The 25,534-nt window shown below is 33.3% G+C and overlaps 4 protein-coding genes and 1 pseudogene across 4 annotated transcripts; 1 reads left to right on the top strand and 4 right to left on the bottom strand.

Annotated features, from left to right (window-relative positions):
• Positions 1-906: 906 nt before the first annotated feature.
• Positions 907-1,818, bottom strand: LOC143541223 (putative F-box protein At4g05475). The gene is made up of 2 exons (XM_077034102.1): positions 1,567-1,818; positions 907-1,478 (listed from the first exon to the last, which is right to left on the bottom strand). The coding sequence occupies exons 1-2, from the start codon at positions 1,806-1,808 to the stop codon at positions 950-952; spliced, it is 771 nt and encodes a 256-aa protein (XP_076890217.1). The 5' UTR covers positions 1,809-1,818; the 3' UTR covers positions 907-949.
• A 1,070-nt stretch (positions 1,819-2,888) lies between these two features.
• Positions 2,889-7,863, bottom strand: LOC143541244 (uncharacterized). Its single transcript, XM_077034121.1, has 10 exons — positions 7,591-7,863; positions 7,419-7,494; positions 6,747-6,844; positions 6,545-6,646; positions 6,086-6,172; positions 5,895-6,011; positions 5,435-5,538; positions 4,877-5,016; positions 4,425-4,561; positions 2,889-3,424 (listed from the first exon to the last, which is right to left on the bottom strand). Exons 1-10 carry the CDS (start codon positions 7,783-7,785, stop codon positions 3,230-3,232), a joined length of 1,251 nt encoding a protein of 416 aa, XP_076890236.1. The 5' UTR covers positions 7,786-7,863; the 3' UTR covers positions 2,889-3,229.
• A 2,233-nt stretch (positions 7,864-10,096) lies between these two features.
• Positions 10,097-13,669, bottom strand: LOC143541272 (receptor-like cytoplasmic kinase 176). The gene is made up of 6 exons (XM_077034147.1): positions 13,648-13,669; positions 13,323-13,531; positions 12,201-12,336; positions 11,918-12,060; positions 11,724-11,823; positions 10,097-10,670 (listed from the first exon to the last, which is right to left on the bottom strand). Exons 1-6 carry the CDS (start codon positions 13,667-13,669, stop codon positions 10,336-10,338), a joined length of 945 nt encoding a protein of 314 aa, XP_076890262.1. The 3' UTR covers positions 10,097-10,335.
• Positions 13,670-15,746: 2,077 nt separating this feature from the next.
• LOC143541222 (alpha-copaene synthase-like) lies at positions 15,747-17,816 on the bottom strand. Its single transcript, XM_077034101.1, has 5 exons — positions 17,597-17,816; positions 17,286-17,504; positions 16,557-16,695; positions 16,203-16,451; positions 15,747-16,081 (listed from the first exon to the last, which is right to left on the bottom strand). The coding sequence occupies exons 1-5, from the start codon at positions 17,728-17,730 to the stop codon at positions 15,788-15,790; spliced, it is 1,035 nt and encodes a 344-aa protein (XP_076890216.1). The 5' UTR covers positions 17,731-17,816; the 3' UTR covers positions 15,747-15,787.
• A 6,103-nt stretch (positions 17,817-23,919) lies between these two features.
• Positions 23,920-25,534, top strand: LOC143541221 (glucan endo-1,3-beta-glucosidase pseudogene; annotated as a pseudogene).

Raw genomic sequence — 25,534 nt, 5'->3', positions numbered from 1 at the left:
TTAATTTTAATAAAATCTCCGTAAGGGCTTAGTCGATCCATGATTCAGGTTTCATCTTTCGTTTCCTTTTCGTTTGTTTTGAGAAATATATTTCCGATTGTTTCTTTTTCTCTTGATTCTTTTCTAAGCGAGATGTTTATTTGAGTTAAAAAATATGATTTATAAAAAGTTTAGGGGTAGACATTTTATAAAACCACGGGTTGAATGCTAAGTTATGAGTCCTCTCTTACAAGTTTTCTTCCCTAACAACATACAAATTACAAATTTATCAGTTCAGATACAAAGGAGAACCCGTATGTTACTGCATTAAAATAAAATAAAATTACATTAGATACAACACTTGGCATGTGGCAATCGTTGTTTGAAAACAGTGGCTACTAGACATTGGTGGATCATTGGCGCCAGTTTTTCCAGGTAATTGTAGTCCAAGAGTCATGGATTAAATGCATATGTTTAGCATTTCAGGCGCGCCATAATAAAGCTAATAAAGCTATATCTCAAGATACTTGTTTATATTAGTTTAGGTCCGAATATGTTTGGGCAAAACTGAATATGGATCAAAACGATCCATTTTAGAAGATGAAAAAATATATCAAGAGAAATATTGGTTGTGCCAAATGGATTAACAATAATAACAAATATTAACAACTATGCATCTCCAATTTCTACTGTTAGAAGCAAATATTTTGCAAGACCAATCTGAAAACAAGATGTGCAGACATCAAAGAAATGCATTTTAATATCAAAACAAACCGATAAGCCTTAACCAAAGTAACAGAAGACTTTTCTTGCAGGCAGGCAACAATAACTACACCTTCAAAAGAAAAACATCAACCACAATTAGTATCCAAACATCATATTATGAACGAATAATACACTTATGAAACCATACAAAAACTCACCTCTCAGTATGACAAATTGTTCAAGCATGGCCATGAAAGCCATCATCTTAGTCAAAGACTGGGTAGCCACCATAGTTGTCATATTCATGATCATAGTACCAGTAATAGTTAAATTTATTATCGATATATGGATAATCCTCAAGAGAATCACGAGGAAGTTTCAGATGTTTAATCTGTCGTGAGCATCTTTTCCCCAAGTCTCCCTCAAGATCAAGGTGCGCGCACATAGGCAGGTCAAGTGATTCAAGGTGAAGACAACCATCCAGAATGGCCTGCAACCCATCGTTTGTCATGCTGTTCCCAATGAGTTCAAGGTGAGTTAACTCAGGTAAGTTTTTCCCAATGGCTAAGGCTATATCATCACTATCATCCTGTAGTCTTTGAGGAGCTTTATAGTTCACTTTGAGTGTCTTTAACAAGGGGCAGTACCGGCCAACAGCTTCAATATCTTTTTTAAAAAAGTCTGTTTCCGCAAAGCTGAGTTCCTCCAGTAACGATATCTTATCGAGAGCCTCACTCCAGCTTTCCCATAACTCAAAAGCATGCACGATTTCTAGACGTCTAAGGTTACTCGATCTGAAACAAAACATATCAAAAACTTAAAAAACAATATTTTTTCTAAATAATATTTTAAAAAAAAATACACCAACGAAACCACTCGTACCTATCAAAAACATGCTGAAGAATATTTTCATCGCAAAAACCAATGATGGTTAAATCAACCAATTGGCCTTGGCTTCTGTCGACTACAAGCTTACACATGTCGACAGGCATTAACGTATATATCTTCATACAAATGACCCTATACATGGAAGGGTCGTTGCAGTATTCACGCCAAGCGGTGCAGACTTTTTGGGCGGTGTGAATTCGGTGAAACAAACCAACTCTTTGGAGTATATTCCGCATTACATCTGCGGGAAGCGAATGAGATTGCTTCACCCGCCATATCTGTTTAGGCTTCGGAACCACCACCTTGCTTCTTCCTCGATTGGATTTTGGTTTGGGTGGCATTGTCACTTTAACATTCACAAAGCAAATAATGTTCTTAATAAACTATTAAACAAATGCCCTAACTTATACTTTTCAGTTTTCAGGCAAAAATAATGTGATTTGCTTAATAAAATTAAATTAACAGAACATATCAAATAAATCAACTATCAATTGATGAACTCACATTAAACAACTGAAAGCTAGAATTATTGTTGATAAACCTTGGGCGATCGATTACGAAGAAGAATTATTGTTATTGTTGGTGCTTGCTGTTTGAGACGGTGACTCGTTATCCATATGCCGTCGTCGATTTATTTATTTGGAAACTAGCTAGGTTACATAAAAACCCAATTTGGGTTCAGGTGTTTGTAGTATTGCATGGTGATGGGCCCATTAAGGTACTTGTTATTTTTTGTATCATCATTTATTTACTTTCTTTCATACTTTTTAACAATTTGGTCAACCGTTTTGTAAAAGGGTCCATTTTGATCACTTGACTTCTTAAACTGTCCATGGATTTTTAAAAATTCCCTAAATGCCCATTCCAGAGCGGTCGAGCTGACCATATTCGAATCTGTTTTGTCGCCGACAGTTTTTCTAACCCAAAAGTTGAACTGTTTCGCTAAAAACTGTGCTTGAGTTCCAAGTAAGCTATTTGTGAGGACTGAGGACCAACGTAATTTGAACTTATTTGTGAAGACCGACGAAATTTGTATTTATAAAATATAATTTAATTTTTAACATTGATATAAATAGCATAAAGTTTTATGAGAGCAAATTTTATATCAAGTATCATCTAAAAATCATAACATGTATTAACATTGTATTTTTTGGTTATTGTGCAATATATTGTTTATATTTATTTATATTTTTGTTTTGTTTTAATAAAACAATAAAAGCAAAAAATATTTTTTAATTACATTAATGAAATAAAGAACCGAACATGTTTTATCTTTATGGGCATCATACGACTTTATATTTTTTGAGGTTTTCTTTTTCGATTGCTATAGAATTCTAGCCATGTCCCTGTTGTAGTGTGCGGGTTGAACACCTCTAGTTTTAAAACAAAAGACAAGTACATTTTGACGTTTGAAGTCACTACAAATTAGCAACAAAACAAGTAACTACTAAACCGAAAGGCACCCTAATACGCGTTGTCTACTCCCTCTTTTGAGTCTTTGCATATTCACTAATCGCCATACCAGATGCGTAGTCAATCGCTAACCACCCTACAGTTCTTGTATATGCAGGTGGCGGACCCTGTTTAACTCACCTGCCATAACTGGTTGGAGCCTTTGACCAGTCATACGAGCCATGAAAATACAGGATATAATTTATCAGCAAGCAATTGCAGCCTCAGGTTCTGGTTCTGGTTCTGGTTCTGGTATGACATCATCGATTGGTGCAGCCAATGGAACTTTCTGGAACTCGTTTCTTAGCTGCCCACAAGCCGCACTTGCATCTAACCCTCGTGTTTGGCGTACACTAACGGTTATTTTACGGGACTCTAACATGGATTGAAATATACTGATCTGCAAGTATAGTTTAATAGGTACTTCAAATAAGTACATAACAGAAAAAAAAATTTTAATTTTAATAAAAAAATCAAACTGAAACCGAAAGTTTGTCATCTTAAAGATTACCAAAACACTAACTAAAAATTGATAAATAACAACAAAACACTCTTCTTTATCTTTATCTTTCCACATTGGTTTTATAAACGGGTAGTGTTTGGCTTTGACCTGTTTAATTAAATGGGCCGTGTTCATGTTGAACTATTTAACCTGTTTACTTAAAACAGGTTTACGACCCATTTAACCCATAATTTTACAACCCAATTAACACATTTACAACTTGAATACAAACCACAATCTAAGGATGTTAAACAGGTCGTGTTCGCACTTCACAGGTCATTAGATCGCACCCGACAAGAACTTAAATATCTTGTCGACCAGAACACGACATGTATTCGCAGATTGACATGAATTTGCTTTTAACTCGAAAAAGAAATTTTATTCCACTTTTACTGAATATTTACTCTAAAATTTAAAATTTACTTATTATTTATACTTTTTAGAAGCAACTATGTTTAAAAATATATCAATTATTTTTTAACTTTTAAATTTGGTATAAAGAATACCAAAATAGTTATTAGTTATTACATATACACAGTTTAAAAAACAAATAATTATATTAAACGGGTCAACTCGCAAATCCGTTGGTTAACACAAACACAACCCATTTAGCTAAATGTGTCCGCAGGTTCGACCCAAAACTGACCCAAACCCGTTAAGACTACAAACCAAACCCACGAACTTTGGGTTATGTTGATGTCGTATTTTCGCGTCGTGATAGAAACTCACACCCTTACCGCCATCTTGTAAACCCGTTAGACACGTTTAAATAAATGGGTTTAACAAATCGTGTTCATGTTACACAATTTTAAGGGCGTGCGAGTTATGGTTGATGTACTTCTCATGAATAAATACTCGTGTTTGTTTCAACATTTTAATAAAAAAACAAAATGCATACCGCTTTTCTGTAAGGACGTTTATACTCGGTACCATCTATCGGATTAAACGGTATCAAATTCACATGATATCCTGGGCCCCATTTATGAAGTAACTCGGCAAGTTCTTTTGCATGCTCCACGTCATCATTGACTCCCGCTGTTAAAATCGGTTAACTTTGTTCATCACAGATATATTTTTTTGTAACTTAAAAGGTTAATTACAAAATGGTCCCTAGGTTTGACTATATAGCAAGTTTGGTCCTCATTTTGAAAATCGCGAACTTGTCCAAAACTCTAAATGTTTGTAAGAGGGTTGCACGTTTAATCCCCACCGTTAATCTCAGTTAGTTTTTAGTGGAGAAGCAATGTCACGTGTCATTCTTGTGAGACTAAAGTGACCAAACTTGCAATATGGTCAAAAGTGACTCATTCTGCAATTTTCTCAATCATAAATGAATACAAAATCACATACCTAATAGCGTGTATTCAAAGGATACCCGTCTACTAGTTTCATGAAAATAGTCCCGACAGTCCTTCATTATTGCCTCCAAAGGGTACGCCTTTGCGCTCGGTACAATTTGTTCCCTCAGTTTTTGATTAGGTGCATGAAGGCTAGAGTACATAAACATTAAAGTCAACATGTTGACTTTTTAAGGCAATCCAACTTATTTAGGACGGTTATTAAATATGCAATATTTACCGAAATATACAATTAGCAATGGTTATGATTAGTGACTTACAAGCTCTCTAAGCACAAGGTACAACTCCTCAAAGCTACTATTACTTTATTCAAGATTGTCCCGAATCAAATATAAAATACTTTTTATAATTTCCACAGCAACATAATTGTTTTTCATTTAAAACCGAGCTGCCACAACACGCTGGAAGTGGATACTGGTTTACTGAAATTTCCAATAAAGAGTATATATTTTTGAGAAAATTTATATAATTCAAAGTCCCATATAGTTCTTCATGTTAAATAAAACACCACTTTTAACCGAGAAGTCAAAGAGTCATACTGAGACGATACCTAAGAGCTAACGTGGACTGAAGTTTGTGGGAAGCCAATTTCTTGATAGTGTTTGGGACTCCAACAGTGGAAATGGTCATCATCCTTTGTCCTATTTGTACATCCTTCAATCCAAAACACAACACACGTAGTTACTATGATCCGTTCAAAAGTCATTATAGGACTCATTAGGTATTCCAATATTGTGAATACTTTTTTAAACGTTAAATTATTTTAAATTAGAGTAAATTACACAGAGGATCCCTGTGTTTACTATGGATACCGTCAATAAAGTTTAAAAGCTACGGATGTAGTCCCCAACCACCTTTTTCTCTTTCAACCATGGTCCAAAAAGGTAGCAGGTTTATATTCTGGTGATAAACCCACGTAAACTTAAAATTTTTACCCATATTCTTGAAAAAAAAATCAGTAAATAATAACCAAGTTTCATAACTAATTAAAAAAAATGTTTTAAGTGAACCTTGTTCAAGCAACGGTGAGCAGCAAGAACTTCTTTCATGTTCAACATTGGTTCACCCATTCCCATGAACACCACATTTGTAACCCTATTGTTGAACACTTCCTCTATCGCCAACACCTACAAATAAAACACTAAATCAAAAACCATACAAATAATATTAATATTATTACTTTCAAATTTTCATTAGCTACCTGTTCCACAATCTCGTGCCCTTTAAGGTTTCTAGAAAAGCCTCCTTTTCCGGTAGCACAAAATGAGCACCGTAACGGGCAACCTACCTGAGTAATCCAAACAATATTAATATATTTTCTAAACTAACAAGAACCATAAGAATGGAGACAGGTTATTTTTGTTTTTTTAGATGTATTAAATATAGTTATTAATATTAAATTTTAATATCATAAAACTAAACTAAATTTTCATGAACCTAGATATTTAAACGAATATATGAACAAGCGTAAACGAACAAACTTAAACATACATAAACTAGCAAACGTAAAGCAACGTAAATGAACGAACATAAATGAATGTAAACGAACGAACGTTCACTGAACGTTTGGTTCGTTTACAGGCCTAGCCTGTGGACTGAAGACAGAAAAAACCCTAAACATATTATATTAATAACTATAACTAACAGAAAGAAAGATCACCTGTGACGAGACACACGCAGTAAGGCGGACCGAGCCTTTGTCATCTGTTACCGGTATACCCACGGTTTCCACTAATCGATTATCTTCCAACTTTATCAGCAACTAAAGTGTAAATTAAACAATGAACATTTCAGATGCAATATTCGGTTCGATTAAGGTTTAACAAACATGAATATTATTATATTAATATATTATTGTTAACCTTGATAGTGCCATCAGTTGCGGTCACAGAACTATGAACCGATGATCGTCCGACCACCCAACCAGCTTCTTGGAGCTCAGTTCTGAATACTAGAGGCACTTTTACATTTAACAAAAACAAATTAACATTAGATTCAAAACACACCACCATTAATTAACAGTTATCCAAAATTATGTACCCAAAATTTAGACATAAATAAGATCTATATATGATTTAATATATAAAATAGCGTATATGTACATTCTAAATTATCACATGTCCCGATGCATAAAGCCATCCCACATACAAGAGGCGTGTGCCTGCAAAGCGAACCAGCTTGCGCTATATAGGAGTGTGCACAGGGCTATTCGGTTTGGTTTTGAACCCCAACCGAAACCAAAATGTTCAGTTATTGTTGGTTTTTGGTTTCGTTTTTCCCTCGGCTATGGTTTGTTATGTCACATGTCAAAATCGAAACCAAAATGCTCGGTTACAGGACAACCTTAAACCGATCGGTTTTCAGTTAATCTTCGGTTATGCCACCCATCATAACCGAAACCAAATCAAAATTTTCGGTGGCTTAAGCTAACCATTGGTACTGCTAGTTTCAGTTAATTCTGTTCGGTTACGTCGGTTAATCCGGCTATGAATTGAATTCCAATCTTATTATTATTACAGAAAAAAAAAACTCACCTTGACTGAATTCATGAATATCTTTAACCCTTCGCTTATACAGAAGATGATGCAACTGTTTACCTCTATACCCTTGCTAATTTAATTCAAACAAAGAACACATCAATTCGCATACTTCATGGCTTATAACTAACCATTCATATTGTAACAAATTGCATTAATAATAATATACCTGGCCGAAATCAACAGCTAGCTGTTGAAGTTGTTCTTCCGACAGGCCCAGAAGCACGTTCGACTCCGGCGGCGGCGTCTTTTTGATGGTGGTGGTGGTGGTGGCGATGGTGCGAGAAGATGAGACGATGATGGCACGTGACCTGGCGGCACGTGCGAGTGGTGTTACGGAGCATATAAACTGTAGCAACGCCATTGATAAACCCTGCCCGACCAAACTCAAAACCACGGCTATCAAGACGATAGATAGGAGGCTTTGATATTTTAAGGTACAAGTCTTTTGCCAAACGCTGTCGTTTTGGATTTGTCATGTTAAACATTTCCATCTTCATCATTGTTTACTTTTTCTTATTAACGACCAACAAAAATTTTTAGGTTTATGTATATTTGTTTTTATTAATATCAGCTGTCGTCTTGTGGTTCATGTCGGTCTCAACTAAGGGTGGCAAACACAACCCAAATGAATTGTTTCGGGTTAAGATGGATAAACTTAAAAAGTAAAATAGGTTAGAATGGATCAAAAAAATTATTCAAGAGGGTCAGGATGGTTGAAAATATACAAGTGAGTTTCATTTATAAGTTAAAATGGGTCAAAACAAAATATCCAAATTATCCAAAATTTATCTAATTCAAAATACCCAAACTATCACGTGCGAAACAAAACTCACCCGAAACCCACAAAACAATCAAAACGAAACAAAAATCCCTAACCGACTAAAACGAAACAAAAAAACAAAAACAAAACTGAACCGAAGTAGAAAACGACCAAAACGAAACAATAAAAAAACGAGAATGAAACCGAAAAACTAACCAAAACGAAACAAAAAAAAAAGCGAAATGCAACCGAAAAGCTTACCAAAACTAAACAAAAACACCGAACCGACTAAAACGAAACGAAACTGAATTGAAATACAAAAACGACCAAAATGAAAGAAAAACCTATATGAAACCGAAAAGCTGACCAAAACGAACAAAAAAAAAGCGAAATGCAACTGAAAAGCTGATCAATACAAAACAAAAACACCGAATTGACAGAAACGGAACAAAAAAACCAAAACGAAACTGAACCAAAATAGAAAAACGACCAAAATAAAACAAAAAAAAAACAAAATGCAACTGAAAAGCTGACCAAAACAAAACAAAAACACTGAACCGACCAAAACGGAAAAAAAAAAACGAAACGAAACTGAACCGAAATAGAAAAACGATCGAAATGAAACAAAAAATTTGAATCGAAACTAAAAAACTGAACAAAAAGAAACATAAAAAACTAAATGCAATTTAAAAACCAGACCAAAACGAATCAAAAACACCGAACCGACCAAACAAAGCAAAAAAATTGAAACGAAACTGAATCGAAATAGAAAAATGACTAAAACGATACAAAAAAAACCGATATGAAACCGAAAAACTGACCAAAACGAAACAAAAAAAAAAACGAAATGCAATCAAAAAGCTTACCAAAACTGAAACGTAGTCGACCAAAATAAAACAAAATGAATTGAAACGAAACGAAACAAAACAAAACAAAACAAAAAAAACGAAATGAAACCAAAAAAACTGACTAAAACAAACAATACTGAAACCGAAAAAACCGAGAAATCGAAACCGAGCAGATACCGAAACCGACCGAAATGAAAAAAAACAAAACCGAACCAAAAAAAACTCGAACCTGAACCGGTACAAAAAGTTTTTTTTTAATGAACGAGGATGACTTGGGAAACATTTTAGTTATTTTACATTTTGTGTTTTTTATTTATATTTTGAGTTATTATTTTTTTAATAGTTTTTTTGAATATTTTTTTTGAGGGGTTTTTAAAACCCTTTGTATGTCAACCTTCACTTGGGTCAAGATGGGTTAGCTTTACCCATCTTGACTTATATCCATCCTGACCCTCTATTTTAAATATCCATCATGACCCCATATCCATCCTACCTATCACCCAAATCCAACCCAACCCACTCCAATTGCCACCTCTAGTCTCAACTAACGAATTGGCTGGTTCCAACTTTTAACGCATTTGTTTCACCGGTCCGCGACTAACATAATCAAAACGCCGTTAGTTGCAGGTTGCCGGAAAAACATTTTTGGCTTTAAGGATATGTTAAATAAAAAGGCTTGCATGTCTTATTTGTATTTCATTTTGAACTATTGTGTACTTGATGAAGTTTAAATTAATATAAATGATTATTGTCACCTTTAAGGCTATGCGCAGTGAAGGGGCTACAAATTGGGGCGTTTTGCGCCGTGTGGCGTCCAGTCAGCAAGGGGTGAGATTTGTTTTTGGGGTGTAATGGTGTAGGGGCTACATATAGTAATTAATATATATATATATATATGTATCTATATATATCACACACACACATTGAATATAATAATAATATTCCTTCCCTCTTTCCAGCGATAATATCCTTCCGCCCCGCCCCTTTACGCCCAAAAATCGCCGGGGGCGGTGTTCCTCCATTTTTCGCCCTTTCTCGCCCCATTACGGATGGCCTAATAGTGTCACTTGTGTGATGAACAATCACGTTACGCGACGACGTATATCCGTCATCAGTCGGGGTGTGATACGTATATTATATTATATACCGTATATACTTGATATAAATCAGGTTGGTAGGTACTAAGAATATAATCGGATATATTATGAGTCAAACATTAAACACCATGGCATACACAAACCATAACATAACAATCTTTTAAACATCATCAATGGATAAGACACAACATTACCATCATTAACGATCATTTATTGGAACTGTTTTTAAAGCTTTTCTGCAACTCTTGAATCTGCTCCAGTTCTGTAACTAACTCATCAGCATTGGGCCTCATTTCGGGTTTATCACTGATACATTTCTTTGCAAGTAAGGCGGCTCGTGTCGCAGCAACAGAAGAATATTGGCCTTCAATCCTTGGGTCCATCATGACAAGGGTGTTTTCTTTGCTCTTCAGAAAAGGGTTAGCAAACCTGGGTAGATTTCCTTGCATACCAAGATTTTTATCAATACATCGCCTCCCTGTTAACAATTCAAGAAGAACCACCTCAAAACCGTATATCTCGCATCTTCTAGTCCAAACACCTTTTATAACAATATGAAAGATTGTTAGACGAAACTAATAAAAATAACTTTTTTTTGCCATTTTAAATATACTTTGCGCGACTTTCAGGGCCGGCCAGCCACACCCTCGGCCTGATTTGTGATTTGTTTGTCATTCAGCAATCCCAAGGGTGTTTTTCATTTTATCAAATAAACTAAGGAAAAAATTAATAATCTTTTTTTTCGCACCATAAATATTCTTTTTCGAGGGGCAATTTTTTAATATATTTTCATATAACTTATCTACTCTTTTAACAAAGTAAAATAATGAGACTTAGGTGTCAAACGCACATTCAATTATAGCCTGAAATCTCTCCTAATCTTCTAATATTTCATGTTATAGGTCAAAACCATTTTTGCAATTGAATTATAAAATAATTAAGAGTAAAATATTGATTAAAGATAACCAAAAACAATATTTTTCTAAGGTTGGTTTGTTTCTTCGATGCCCTGTTGCATTAAACAGGATAACTAGAAAAAAAATCCAGGATAACTAGAGAAAAGCTTTTCCCATAATAAAACTAAAAATTAAAAAAGCTAGAATAAAAATCAAAAAGAAGAAAAATAAGCGGCCGATTAATTCATCCTTCGAGTTGCGATTGCAACAAGCGCGACCACCAGGGCCACCATTCCACCACCCAGCTCGTCAAGGAGTCACCGTTGACCATCATTAGATGCCACCATTGGCCACCAATAGCCCACCTTTGATCACCAATGTATGCTTTATTTATCTTTTTTTGTTCCAATTTCTTAATGCACTATATTTTGCTATGTTCGATTGTTATAATATTAATCGATGATTAAATAAATTAACTTATATAATCCGTTACTCATTAGGGCCTACGGGTCTTTTTCTTTCGGATTCGGCCATGTCGACTTTCAATTCATTTTAGACCTGTTTCACCCAAAGTGTATTGTAACAATGCTGTTTTTAATTCGCTAGTGACGTCTAAATGAAGGAGTTATGAATAATTATGTGTCAATTTTGTGAGTTCTGTTCACATTAATTTATATAATATTCTTCAATAAGATTACCTATCATCGCATCTTCAGGAGCAAAAATGCCAATGTAAGCACAATTTCCTTCGTTTAGCGTGTTTTTCAACCCAATGTCGTAAAGTTTTGGATTGTAATTCTGAAAGCATGAAAAGGGTAAATACGTAAAACACCTCAACAGAAAAACTAAACATTAAGAATATATAATTGTATAATCTTGAATTAACACTCACGGAATCAATTAATATATTGCAGGACTTGAACTCATGATATCTCACATTTGTTGTTGTACTATGTAAGTATTCAAGCCCTTTTGCAACACCCGTAGCAATTTTTATGCGAAGATTCCATAAAAGGGGTTGAAAGTTAGAAGTATCTGTCATGTGAATTATGATTAGTAGATATAAATAAAGGTGTCCGTTTCGACTCAATAATTATGAATGGCTTGATTTTATGACCTGTTTGCCACCAATAAAATACATACAAGATCTAGTTATCAAAGTTGCAAGAACTCACTTGGGAAAAGGAGGTTTTCCAAGCTGCCTCCTTGCAAGAACTCGTACACAAGAAATCGGTGTACACCCTCTATGCAAAAACCAATTAATTTAGCAAGATTTGGATGATTTAGTTGCCCAAAATTGTTAACTTCTATCTGCAAGAATTAATGTTAACATAAAACTAGCTTACTGCTGTTCAATAAAATATATAAAACTAGCTTACTGTTATAAAAGCATTGTTCAATCTCCACAAGATACAAAAGCTTATAAATGGTGGCTTTAAAGGTGTTAGGGTGGATAGAGTGGTCACCTATAGGTAGTAAAACTATCATTTTTATCCTCAACTACCTAGACTACCCTAAAGAATTTATTTTTTTATAATTTTTAACTACAAATAAATCACAAAATGTACAATTTATTAAAAATAAAACCCACATTTAGTTCATTATGTGTTTTCTTTTTTTTTTTTAAGAAAAAAATATTATGAATTATATATTAAACAAATGAAGAACTCAATGCAATGTATATATTAAACAAAAGAATTTTTAAACCACCAATAATTATTTGTTCTTCTTTATCTCGTCATACCTGCAACCCAAACCCACAACTTGTTTATGACAAACAAAAACAGGTCAGCTATTCATTAAAACAAATCAGAATTAAATAAGAAATTAACAAATAACATGTTATATATGTGGAAAAAAAGCCTGTTGTTGTTTGAAAATTTTTCTTATATTTTCTTTCCAATCCCTTAAATAAAAAACTCTTTTCTTGTAGCCTTTTTGAGTGATTTTCTTTCCAATCCCTTAAATAATTAACAAATAATTATTTGTTCTTCTTTATCTCGTCATACCTGCAACCCAAACCCACAACTTGTTTATGACAAACAAAAACAGGTCAGCTATTCATTAAAACAAATCAGAATTAAATAAGAAATTAACAAATAACATGTTATATATGTGGAAAAAAAGCCTGTTGTTGTTTGAAAATTTTTCTTATATTTTCTTTCCAATCCCTTAAATAAAAAACTCAAGAATGCAGTGTAAGAGTCGCACGATCGTCCATACCGGAGTTTAAATGAGTGTTAGTAAAAAGAAAACTCTTTTACTCTACTTCCTAAAATTCATTGTTCCTTGCTTACCAACCACTCTAGATCACTTTTTCCAGGACCAGGGTAGTCTAACTTCTTGGCAACATAGACCAGGTGTTTATCAATCCGGGCCTCATAAAATGAACCACATTCACCATTTACTAACACGCGATTCGGATGGAAATTTCTTGTAGCCTTTTTGAGTGATTTGTACTCAAAACATTTCAAACCCTTTGATGGCGAGTGCGAAGCCTGTCTACCTGTTAATTTAACACCAGAAACCTTGGAATCAACCGGGCATACATTCACGTTTAATCATTAATTTCAAGTGTCAACAATGGCAATCAAAATTAGGAGTTGATCGATCGATGCTTACCTACACAGAGACGAGAACCCATTTGATGTTCTTGATCTTCTTTTTTTTTTTCTGATTCAAAGCTAGAAAAAAATATAAACTTAAAAAATTTCAAAGTAAAAGTAAAAGATCGAAAGCACTCAAACTAAAAGTAAATGATGAAAGCACTCATAGAAATAGCCGTACGTGTAGACCAATATGATTTCCTTTTATGGTAACATTTTTATTCTACACGTAACTTTCTACTCTATTTATGTATGGAATACTTACAAACACTCATGAGCTTCATTGCATGTCTAAATACTTGTTCCAACTCATTTGACAATAACCATTCTTACTCTGAAAATTAAGCAACACATCTGCCGATCAACCAGTTCTTTTAACGGGGGAGTCATTTTGGTACGCTATTAATATATATGCTGTAAAGGGTACATACACGTGTTTTAAATCGAACCCATAAAAATAAATAACAATACGCGTTGCGCTGGGCGTGTAATTGTATGCGTAGAAAATAAATATAGGGTTTATTAAAACTCAAACTACATTTTACTAATACTTGGAGGGAAGAAAACTAAAAGGTATTAATCCTCTAAGGTAAGGAAATGAAAACTTATTAAAGTTGAAGAAGAATATAAATAATAAGATGTACAAATATAAAAAGACATGTTGTTACAAAGTACAAACTAGCAAAGTTCGAAGGTAAGAAACCGAAAGCTATTAAAGTGTAAATAAGAAAGAAATAAATACGAAAGAGTGATGTACAAATTAAAAAAGCACAAACTAAAGTGAGTAGTGTAGATAGAATCATATTTGATAATTAAGTATATTAAAAATATGAAGATGTTTAAAAGAACTCATAAACTAATAATAAACTTATATCTATAGTTTCAAAGGATAAAGTTAAAATGTAATGGGAGACAAAAATGAAAAGTGTAAGAATGAATTTTTGAACATACAAAAAACCTTTTAAAAAAATTCAAAAAAAAAATCATAACTCAGAATATAAATAAAAAACAAAAAAAAATAAAAAACTAAAATGTTTCCGTCATCATTCCCGTTAAAAAAATGACGAAAAGACACAATGGTGAGATTAAAGACACAATGACGAAAATGAACAAAAGACATAATTATAACTAAAAAAGACACAATAGATCACAAAATATAACACAATGTTGAGTAATATAACACAATATGAAGAAAAAAACACACAATCAATGACGAAAACAAACCCAAAACATAATGATAAAGACACAACGATTTTTTTCACTTATCATTGTTTTTTTTTTGTGAGAACGAGATAGGCGGTAGAAACATTTTTTGTTTTTACGTTTTTCGTTTTTTTATTAAATTTTGAGTTATGATTTTTTTATTTGTTTTTATAAATTCTTTTATGAGTTTTTTTGTATGGCTAGAAATCATTCTCATCATTCTCATTTTTGTTCCTAGTTTCAAAATATACTATATGGTTTATTAATTATTACTTTTATATCATTTTTTTAGCTGTAAAATTGTTAAAGTTTTAGTATTGTTATTGTTATTGTTACTTCCAAGTCTAAATGTCTAATTGCTTAACCTTTTGTCCATTTGTATCTCGTGACACCATATACATTACACATGAGATTAATGTGACATTTGGGGTCCATCACTCACGTTCTCTCGTTCTTCAAAATTTTAATAATTGACGCTACTTCGATCATCGCATTTGAAAAAGATTTTAGTCAATTCACTACTTCACTTGGATTTATCATTAATTTGACCCCTCCCCAGCCAATTAACTCATGCCATAAATATAATTTTAAACTTTCACTATGAAAAAAAAAAGTTTTTATTTATAAATTTGAAATATGTACTACACTAGTAGCATGTCACGTTAATTAGTTACATATTGAAATGTATTTTAATCTGGGAGAGGCCTTCATGGGCTGTTGCATGTTGGTCACCGATTGAAAAGACGCAGCTAACCACCATTGCAAACAATGTACACATAGATCAAAGGGTACATTTTAATACATGAACATTTTCAAATAAATAATTAAAACTAGAATGATAACAATCATTTATATGTAGCGTTGATGGGAAAGGAAGATACTAAACATATTGTACGAATAGCCATTCAATTAAGCAAGATACACATAGATGATTAGCCCCTAACACAGTCTTGTTACATGGGGACTGCAATACAAAACAAGAGTGTAATATATTCCTTAAGCGTCTTTTCCGGAAAAGTGAGCCCATCATTGTACTTGTACGTCACGTCTGTCATTTGTGCAAGATTAACAATTGGAGCAAGTAGATCCATTGGCATTGGTGTTGGCTTTAGACACCCCTCGCGTATATCTTTCCATGCATTTTCAACCATATTTTTAACTGCCTTGACGGCTACATTTTCTGACACCATATAAGCCTTCATATGTGCGTCTACACTTGTGGCTGATGGTCCTCTTTCACGCTCAAACTTCATATGAATGTCAACTGTTATTAGAGTGTACGTATATGGTATTTTGTATCTATTTTGTAGTCATAGGTAATATACTCATCGTACAAAATCTTTCTCACGTAATAGGTGTATTTATTACCTGGACACTCACGACATCATTTTCGATCCTTCCGATTAACTCTGTAGCTATTAACATCTTTGGATCACTTTCATACCAAACTATAACATCTTGCGTGACAATCTCGCCCATACCAATCAACGCAGACTTACTTAAAATATCATACGCAGAAGTAAAACGCCCAATCTTCATATACGCTTCAAATGATGGCACCTCTCCAATATGTCTCCATTCAGCCTCTTGATGGTAGCTTCTTGCCAAGTTTTGAAACTGACACATAACATAAATAAAGGAAAAATATAGTTATTTACACGGTGATTGTAAGTAGAAATTGAGAGTGAAGCATAATGATATTTGGTAACGATAGAATCATACAGCTTTTATTGAAGCCTCAATGATATTTGGTGTCAATTGATGAGGTACTTGTTTGTTAAATTCGGCATACTCGTTGAGAATAATTTCATAGAGCGGTTTCATATATTCTGGAAGTTGCGACATGGCACTGATGTCCCACCTAAAAAGACCAAAACAACAAAGGATAAAATATGGATCAATCAATATGTTGTTTAACATTGTGAGACATACATAAATACATCAACTGACACAAGAGCATGACTATCCTAGAATCCCACATTATTCAAATATATACATAATTCACCAAAAGTCAAATACAAGTCCAACAATTTGACCCAAAATAACCAACACAAATTATACTAATTTACGTTATAACCACATCAATTATTCCTTGAAATTTATTGTTTTTTCCATTTTTTTATTGATTCCAACGGCATTTTTTTTCCTTATTTCTGATTGCTTTTTCACGCTGAAAACTGCTTTATGACTGTATTTCTTTTTCTTTTAGCTCTAATCTTTAATATGTTGTGACCACGCGATTTGACCGTTTTGCGACCTTTTGGTGGGGAGGCTAATTCTAAACCCTGTTTAGCTATGGTTGCAATTTGGTCGCTAAATTTGCGACCATTTGGTGAATTCTGGAATCAATGTAACTAAAGTTGTAATAGGCAATTCGGTAGCAAAATTTGTGATTGTATTTTTCAGTCGTAAATGGTCAACGTTATAGCTAAGAAACAGTCAAACAAATACCTATTTATTGCGCGGGTTAGAAGTCGGGCCTCCTCAATAGTAGAACATGCATCATATGTGTCATCTAACACCGACACAATCACTACGATTTTTGTTGTTATTATTCGAGCTTGAGAATAATGAGGCTCCAAGAAAAAAGCCAATATCCACATATAGAGCTCAGGCACTCTCTCTCTAACATAACGTATTTTTGTTTGTAAGTCCATGTCTTTCCACCACCTAAATCAAAAGTGTAGATTCATTATTGATCATTTTATCATTTTATGTTATATTCATGCAAGTAGAAATTATTTTCTTCATCAATAACTTACTTTGAAATACTTCGAAGTTCTTCCTTTTGTAGGAGTTGCAAGTAGTTGAAATGCACCTTTGCAAGCGTTAATAGCGAGTCATATCTCGAAACTTTTTCTTCGAATTCAGCCAAATACCACCTTGCTTCTACCATTTGATGCCCTCGATTATAAGGCCTCTCCAACACATGTTTCACTTGCCGTGCAAGTGTACCTTGGAGTGTTTTCTCTATGGTTTTTAGTTTAGTTTCTATGAAAGTATTGGCTTCATCTAGTATCAGTGACGGAACCAGAACTATTCAACTGGGGCGTCATGTTATAAATTTTCTTTTACATCTAAACCATGGTTGTGTGCCTCTATTTAGACCCTCGTTACATAATAAAAGATCAAAAAGAAGTAGCATAATTAATTAATTAGTTATATTTTTAAAAATATAGAAGAGGCGGTGACGAAATAAAAACCTAACATAAAAGAAATTAGAGCGATGCCTTACCTTCTAAATATCTAAAAGAAATTCGTACATGACTTAGTTCACAATTTTTAAAATAAAAAAGTAATTAAAAAACAAAAGTAAAACCAAAAAGAAAGAAAAAATATGTACACTCACACAATATGGTAATCTTGAAAATAAAGGAATTTTGAGTTGTGTCAATGGTAAATGGTAATAGACTAGGTGGGCCATGCCTGTATTTTTTAAAAGGCAACATTAAATTGCTTTTAATATTCAAAAACAAATACAATACACTGTGCATCTTCTTTCAGTACGCCGGCCGACGGACCATTTTCCGGCTGGAAAGTTTTTAAACCATCTTTTTCATCCCTCTTTTGACTTTATAAGAGATAAATCAAGAGGGTCCAACTACAAGAATTTCTTTTGGCTGAGTATATTGAGAATTTGGCCGGCCGGAGGGTCCGGTAGTTCCGTCCCTGTCTAGTATGGATTCTCCTCCAATTCTTAATCGAGCACTCTCATAGAAACCTATCACACCCCTCACATCTATACTAATGTCTTCTTTGAGCTCACCCGAACTACAGTCCTTGAACACGTCTACATAAGTCATAACCACCATAAATTTAACAATACCATAGAGAAAAATATGTATAACAATACAATAAAAATAAATTTGTCTTTAAGCAACTTTGGTGAGTACTTACCACAAGAAAACCTGTAACCAAAGTTTCTAAAGACTTAAAAGTGAATAGATATTGTATAAAGATCTGCTTCTTGGTAACTTTGCAAATTAAGCTGGTTGAAAAGCTTATCAAGTTGGACATCAATATCTTCCGTTAAAAGATATGTCCAACCAAGACGATACACTGAGTAAATCAAACTCAATTTCGCGTTTGAATCAATAGCGGGATTTAGTATCAATCTTCTAAGTTGTTATTTCGGTTGCTCCATAGCTTTACCGTATGCTTCCAATTGCTAGAAAATGAAACAACGTAGTTATTCATAACTTAAAGAAAGACATACCAACACAAGCATGACGGACATAGTGTATAGGGTGTGGCATCAACCGGCCCTGCAATTTTCTTTAATTTACTTTTACATGTAACATATGTTATGCTATTCTGATCAACCCCTTAGTTTAAACATCAAATCTTCGAGATTTTTCAGCTTACTTAGAAATGGTCAACTTATACATGTTGTAATTAAAAATCAAACTAAAAAAAAAAGAAAAAAAAAGGTGTATCAAATTCGATTAAATGTATTAGTTGTACTTTTTTAATAGTTATTGAACGGTATATTATATTTTCTTGGTAAGGTTATTGGTTACCTCATAAACCTCATTTCAGCTTTCAATTTTTACGGTTTTAACATCAAATTATCATTATTTATGTTACCCGACCACCAAAATTTTATACTCAAGTTAAGTGATATAATCGGAGCATTGAAAAAAAAATAACTATCTCGATAGAAAAAATTCTATGTCTGCCACTAAACACAACAATGTTAATTTTGCAAGTGTGAGTAATCTATATGAGCTCTTACCGAATTGTCAAGGGAAAATGATAGGAAGCGATCACCCCAAATCGATGGAGGAAAGTTGACTACAGGACGCACCGGCTCTATGGTGCTTTGTGCATTGGCTTGGAAGACAGTGTTAGCTACCGTTGTGGTCATTTTGGAATGCATCATCTAGTTTGAATCAAAGGGAAATATTATGGTTGAGTATAACATTATCTTGGGCATTCATTGTTACTTATAGAAGATCATGAACATTAAAAATAAATAAAGAAACCTACTTAAATATGAGTTTACCTAATCAATATTGGTCCCCAAATTGGACTCCATGTCGGAGCTCAACAAAAATTCAATGTTATTTATAGAAGATCATGAACATTAAAAATAAATAAACCTACTTAAATATGAGTTTACCTAATCAATATTGGTCCCCAAATTGGACTCCATGTCTGAGCTCAACAAAAATTCATGTCATGTTACAGCATCTCTAATGAGATGTTTAGTTCTGATACGACAATTTTAGAATTCTGAATTTGATGAATACACATTGGAGGTGATGTTCAATTTAGAGCGTATCCAACAAACTGGATGAAAGTAAACATGATAAGTGGGCACAGTGTAATTAGTTTTTCATTTAAATTTTGAAAACAATTTTAACCTCCCACTTTAATTATCTTTCTTTTTTTTATTTAAGAATAATTTCTTTCTGTTTGTTTTTACTTTCAACAGTAATTTTTTTTAATAAAAAATGTTATTGTTTATGTAATTTAAAAAAATTTAATAATTTTTTTTGTGTGTTTGCGTGTGATTGGTTTATTTATTGTTCATGTAATTTTAAATTTTTCTTTATTTTGACTTTATTTTTTTATTTTAAAGCTACTTACTATAACTTATTTTATTTTTAAATAATATGAAATAAAACATAAGATACCTATAAAAGTATTTTAGTTTATAGAAATAAAATACAAAAGTAGGTGATATGTGGAATACGAGGGTGTTTAAAAGTGTATGTAGTTTTGGTGAAAAAATGAGATTTTTTGGTGTTTGAAAGTGGATGAGTGAAAATCTAATGTGACGCGTTTAGTTGTTTTTTACTTATCCACCATTGTAGATGCTCTTACACATGGCTGATGGCCCTAATCAATATTTGGTCCCCAAATTGTACTACATATCGGAGTTCAGATAAAAGTTAGGTCATGTCACATGGCCTGTAGTTTCACTTATGTTTTTTGAATCTTACATATATTTCAATAATCAAATATTATATTATATCAGTAATAATTAGATGTAAACATGTTAAAATTATTTCATGCACGTTTGTTTGGTTGGTGAAAGTTGTGTCACTTGGCTGAAATAGATACTACAAAGGAAATTAATGTGTGATTATAGGTTTAAGAAATTATGCTTCTATGTCTTAATTTTGTACCTTTTTTCGATCATAATTTTATGTAAAACTACCTCCACAGGAAACAAGTTAGTATCCTACTATCCTTCACTGAATTCTTGTTTCAGACTTATCATACATATCTCTAATTAGTTCTATAAATTTCCTATGAACCCCACTATTTTCAAGACTATCCCAAATCAGTCGGCAAGGCACACTATTGTATGCCTTTTCAAGGTCAACGAATCCCATTCTTTTTCCTATACTTTATCACCAACATCCTTAGGATGTGAAATAGTATCGCCTACATGGTAGCAAGTTCCAAATTTGTTTATCGTGACATGAGTTTCTTGTCTAGTTCTAGCCTCAATTACTCTTTTCCATAATTTTATAGTACGATTTAGCAACTTGACACCTCTATAGTTCCCACAACATTGGGTTTCCATAATTAACTTTTAAGATAATGGCATTTAGCCCCCCTACTTTTCTAGTTGTCACCAATGAAATAATAATTGAGGACTTTTTATTTATTAACAAACTAGGTTATGTGCCCGTGCCTTTACACGGTTTAAACAACTTAAATTTTGTAAGTGATAACTTTTAATAAATAAAGTTGAGTAATACATTAAGTACAAAATTAAATTATAAGTACTATTCACAAACTTAAAAATAAAACATAAATCTCTAAATACTTCTTTCGATACAACATTAGATAATGCACTAAAAATATAATAGCAACTAAAGTAAAATAGTATTATGAGAACATAAACAGTACAATCGAAACAATACGAACCAACCATCAATAGAAGAAAACGTTTGATTAGTTGAAGAATACACATTAAAGGAGAATCGATAATGTTTTGATCGACAAAATATGGATAGAAAGAAAGATATTACGGTTATATGTGAAAAGAAGGTGGGTCGGGTTCAATTAAAGATCCACATGTTTTTAATAATGAACCCGTTGAATAATGAAAATGTTCAGTTTTATTAATAAACCTAACGTTTTTTGAAAATATAAAATATGTTTTGTAAAAGCAATTAGAGAAGTTATTAAACAAAATATATAAAAAAAGAACTTTAAAAAGTATGTATAATTAATGTATAGTTAATAGGAGAAAGAGGCGGGAAGAAAAAATAAGAATACATAAGAGAATGACATGTGGCATGAGAAACTTTTATTTATTATATAGTATAGATAGATTTTGGGTCATTACACTTTTTGTATTACAGTAGAAACTCTATAAAATAATACACTTGGGACCACCAAAATTTATTAATTAAAAAAATTATTAATTAATCGATAAATTAATAATTATTAATTTATATATTAATTAATATTTTATGAATTTATAATAGAATACTTAGTTTACAAACACCTTTTAAGCTTTCACTTAATTATTGTATACAATGCATGTATATCAAATGAACGGCCCAATTTGAAAGAAACCTTCAATCTCCCACCTTATTATGATTCTTGTATTCAATGTATCACTTTATGGTCATTTTTCAAGAAACCTTCATAAATCATTCATGTAACATGCTATATATAAGGAATTATTAATTTATATTTTATATGGGGTCTAAAGAAATTATCAAAAATGTATTATCTTATAATTTTAGCGAATTATTAATTTAGCACCCTATCCCCGAGTGGGGACCGGCAAAAAATATTATCTTAGAGAATTTATTAAATAATCGAGTATTAATTTATCGAGTTTCTACTGTAGTGCCAATTCTGGAATCGGAAAAACTAAAAACTAAAACCAAACGATTTTCAAAAACTTAAAAACCGAAATCTATGTTTTTTATTCGAATTGAGCTCAAAGTTGATCAAAATCAAACCATGGCCACCATTTGGTCAAATATTAACAAGCCTTCCCGTTGTATGCCTCAAGCAGACCAAAGTCACCAAACGGTCCTTTAAAGCTTTGGATGATGATTTTTTTTTTGTTTACTAGGTAGTCGTTTTGTAGTAGCGGCGACAAAGTAATCTGTAAACGAGTAGTTCAAAATACTAAGCTTTTGCTATATGATACACAATGTTAACATAAACTTAGCTTCAGCTTTCATAAAATTGGAGTTCCATCAAAACGCTCTCATGCACAATAATCTCAAAGCAACTTATCTCTCTACTAAGTACCTTTCTACAATGGCGAAGCTTGGACAAAAACACAACCAACTAGAGGGGGGGGGGGGTGAGGACTCGATACGTATAAATTTTTAGTACTATGTAAGTATTCAAGCCCCTTTGTAGGACTTGAATTCATGAAAATCATGAATTAACAGACTCACAGAATCAATTAATATATTGCAGGACTTGAACTCATGATATCTCACATTTGTTGTAGTACTATGTAAGTATTCAAGCCCTTTTGTAACACCCGTAGCAATTTTTATGCGAAGATTCCATGAAAGGGGTTAAAACTTAGAAGTATCTGTCATGAGAATTATGATAATTAGTAGATAAAAATAAAGGCGTCCGTTTCGACTCAATAATTATGAATGGCTTGATTTTATGACTCATTTGACAGTAAGTATTCTTACTTTGGAAATTAAGCAATACGTTTTTTAACAGGGGCGTCATTTTGGTTATTATTTCTTGGGTAAAAAAATGTTTTCTATTGTTTTCAGTAGAATATTTAATTCTATTATATATACAGACTTTTTATTATAAACGGTTTTTTTTTTTCATTGTCACAATAAAACATCTAGACTCACATATTCACGTGTAAATAATCGTATATTTTTATTATTTTATAGATAAATAAATATTATCCACCCACAAGAAACCGTTTAATCCATAAAAAATATATTTTACTCGTTAAATAAGACTCATAATTAATCATGGTCCTACATTCATGCATGTTCGTTATCAGCCGATCGCAATTGCCCGAGATACTTGCTGCGTTTTTAAACCAACAAAACAGAGATGACTCGAATCCTTTCTCGGCAATTGTTGATTAATCTTCATTGCATCTCGAACAGTTTTGGTAGCCATGGTTCATGATTTGTTGGAGAAGTTGTGGTTCAGTTTCTTGATGAAACAAAAACAATGATCCATTCAACTAGTTATTGTAAGTTTCTTTTATTATTATTTTTGTTATTTCAAAGTGTTATATGGTTTGTGTAATCCTTGAAAATGTTCCTAGTACCAAGTATATTAAAACCTTGAACATGTTCTCTTTGTTTTGTATCAGCATTGGCATATATGGAGCTTTCGAGACGGATATTCACACGTAATCTTCTTCTTTTATCGACATTCATCCAAATCATATTGCCCGTGTGCTCGATAGGTGTAAACTATGGCACGACCGCCGACAACCTCCCGTCGCCTAGACAAGTTGCGCAATTCCTTAAAGAAAGCACAATAATCGACCGAATCAAAATCTTTGACATGAATAGTGAAATCATGAAAGCCTTTGCTAACACAGTTATCTACGTGACAATCACCGTCCCGAATGGGGACATCCCATCGTTAACGGATTCTAATAAGGCGGGAAAATGGGTCCAAGACAAAACAAAACCATATTACCCAGATACGAAAATCCGTTACATTGCGGTTGGTAACGAGATCTCCATTGGGGGACTAAAGAACAAATAGACAACGTGGTCCCCGCCATGAAAACGCTCCACGGAGCGTTGGAAAAGGCGGGAATAGGTGAATAAAAGTGACAACACCACATTCACTAGGTATATTATTATCCTCGGATCCACCTAGTTCTGGTGCATTTAGAACTGGGTGGGACGTCGGGATTTTAAAACCTATGCTTGAGTTCTTGAGCAGTACAAAGTCAGGGTTTATGGTTAACCCGTATCCTTACTTCGAGTACTCCCCAGGTAACGATAGTTATGCTTTGTTTCGACCAAACAAGGGGTTTGTCGACCCTAAAACCGGGAACAAGTATGAAAACATGTTTGATGGATTGATGGACGCGGTTTACTCCGCTATGAAGAAACTAGGATACGGGGATGTGCCTATTATTGTCGGGGAGACGGGTTGGCCATCGCTTGGTGAACCATGGCTTACATGGGTAAACAATGACAACGCGAAGGCATACAACGGAGCGATGATTAAGAAGTCTACATCGAAAGATGGAACACCATTAATGCCGGGAAAAAGCTTTGAGATCTACATATTTGCATTGTTCAACGAGAATCAGAAGCCCGGTTCGCTTGCAGAGCGAAATTTTGGGCTCTTTAAACCAGATTTCACGGAGGTTTATGACAATGGTGTCATGAATGGAACTAAACCAACATTTGTAAGAACAAGATCATTATATTATGAACTAAAGTTTTGTGAATGATGTTTTATTAATATTTGAATTTGTTGTTTTATAGAGTCCGGAGGGTTCTCCGTCGTCAAGTCCAGAAGATAGTGATGATTCTGGAGGTTCTTCGGGTGGTTCGGATAAGTCTTCGGGTGGTTCAGAAAAATCTTCGGGCGAGTCACAGTCAGGATCTTCGGGTGGTTCAGAAACAACTCCTTACGGCCACAGTACTTCATCGGCGAAGGTTTCCAAAGGCATTGCTGCAGTTGTTTTTGTACTGGCTTCTTTTTTTATGTTGTAGTAGATTGTCATTTGAGGAGGTAACTTATTAACTTAG

Source organism: Bidens hawaiensis, unplaced genomic scaffold (genome assembly GCF_021521415.1).
Source record: "Bidens hawaiensis isolate Kalapana, Puna unplaced genomic scaffold, B.hawaiensis_p1.1 tig00012479_1, whole genome shotgun sequence".
Lineage (NCBI taxonomy): Eukaryota > Viridiplantae > Streptophyta > Magnoliopsida > Asterales > Asteraceae > Bidens > Bidens hawaiensis.
This window is presented reverse-complemented; position numbering and strand designations above follow the sequence as displayed.

Bases quoted from the DNA above. Each gene is read 5' to 3' on its own strand.
- LOC143541223 (XM_077034102.1), bottom strand. From the start codon at position 1,808: ATGCGGAATATACTCCAAAGAGTTGGTTTGTTTCACCGAATTCACACC. The intron at 1,479-1,566 runs GTACGAGTGGTT...GTTTTGTTTCAG, and splicing joins CTTCAGCATGTTTTTGATAG to ATCGAGTAACCTTAGACGTC.
- LOC143541244 (XM_077034121.1), bottom strand. From the start codon at position 7,785: ATGGCGTTGCTACAGTTTATATGCTCCGTAACACCACTCGCACGTGCC. The intron at 6,012-6,085 runs GTAGCTAATGAA...TTTTATTTGTAG, and splicing joins GGCACGAGATTGTGGAACAG to GTGTTGGCGATAGAGGAAGT. The intron at 5,539-5,894 runs GTTCACTTAAAA...TTTGGATTGAAG, and splicing joins CTCACCGTTGCTTGAACAAG to GATGTACAAATAGGACAAAG.
- LOC143541272 (XM_077034147.1), bottom strand. From the start codon at position 13,669: ATGGGTTCTCGTCTCTGTGTAG. The intron at 13,532-13,647 runs GTAAGCATCGAT...TTAAATTAACAG, and splicing joins GGGTTCTCGTCTCTGTGTAG to GTAGACAGGCTTCGCACTCG. The intron at 12,061-12,200 runs GTGAGTTCTTGC...TTCACATGACAG, and splicing joins GGAAAACCTCCTTTTCCCAA to ATACTTCTAACTTTCAACCC.
- LOC143541222 (XM_077034101.1), bottom strand. From the start codon at position 17,730: ATGGTAGAAGCAAGGTGGTATTTGGCTGAATTCGAAGAAAAAGTTTCG. The intron at 17,505-17,596 runs GTAAGTTATTGA...CTTTTGATTTAG, and splicing joins GAACTTCGAAGTATTTCAAA to GTGGTGGAAAGACATGGACT. The intron at 16,452-16,556 runs GTATGATTCTAT...GTTATGTGTCAG, and splicing joins TTGAGGCTTCAATAAAAGCT to TTTCAAAACTTGGCAAGAAG.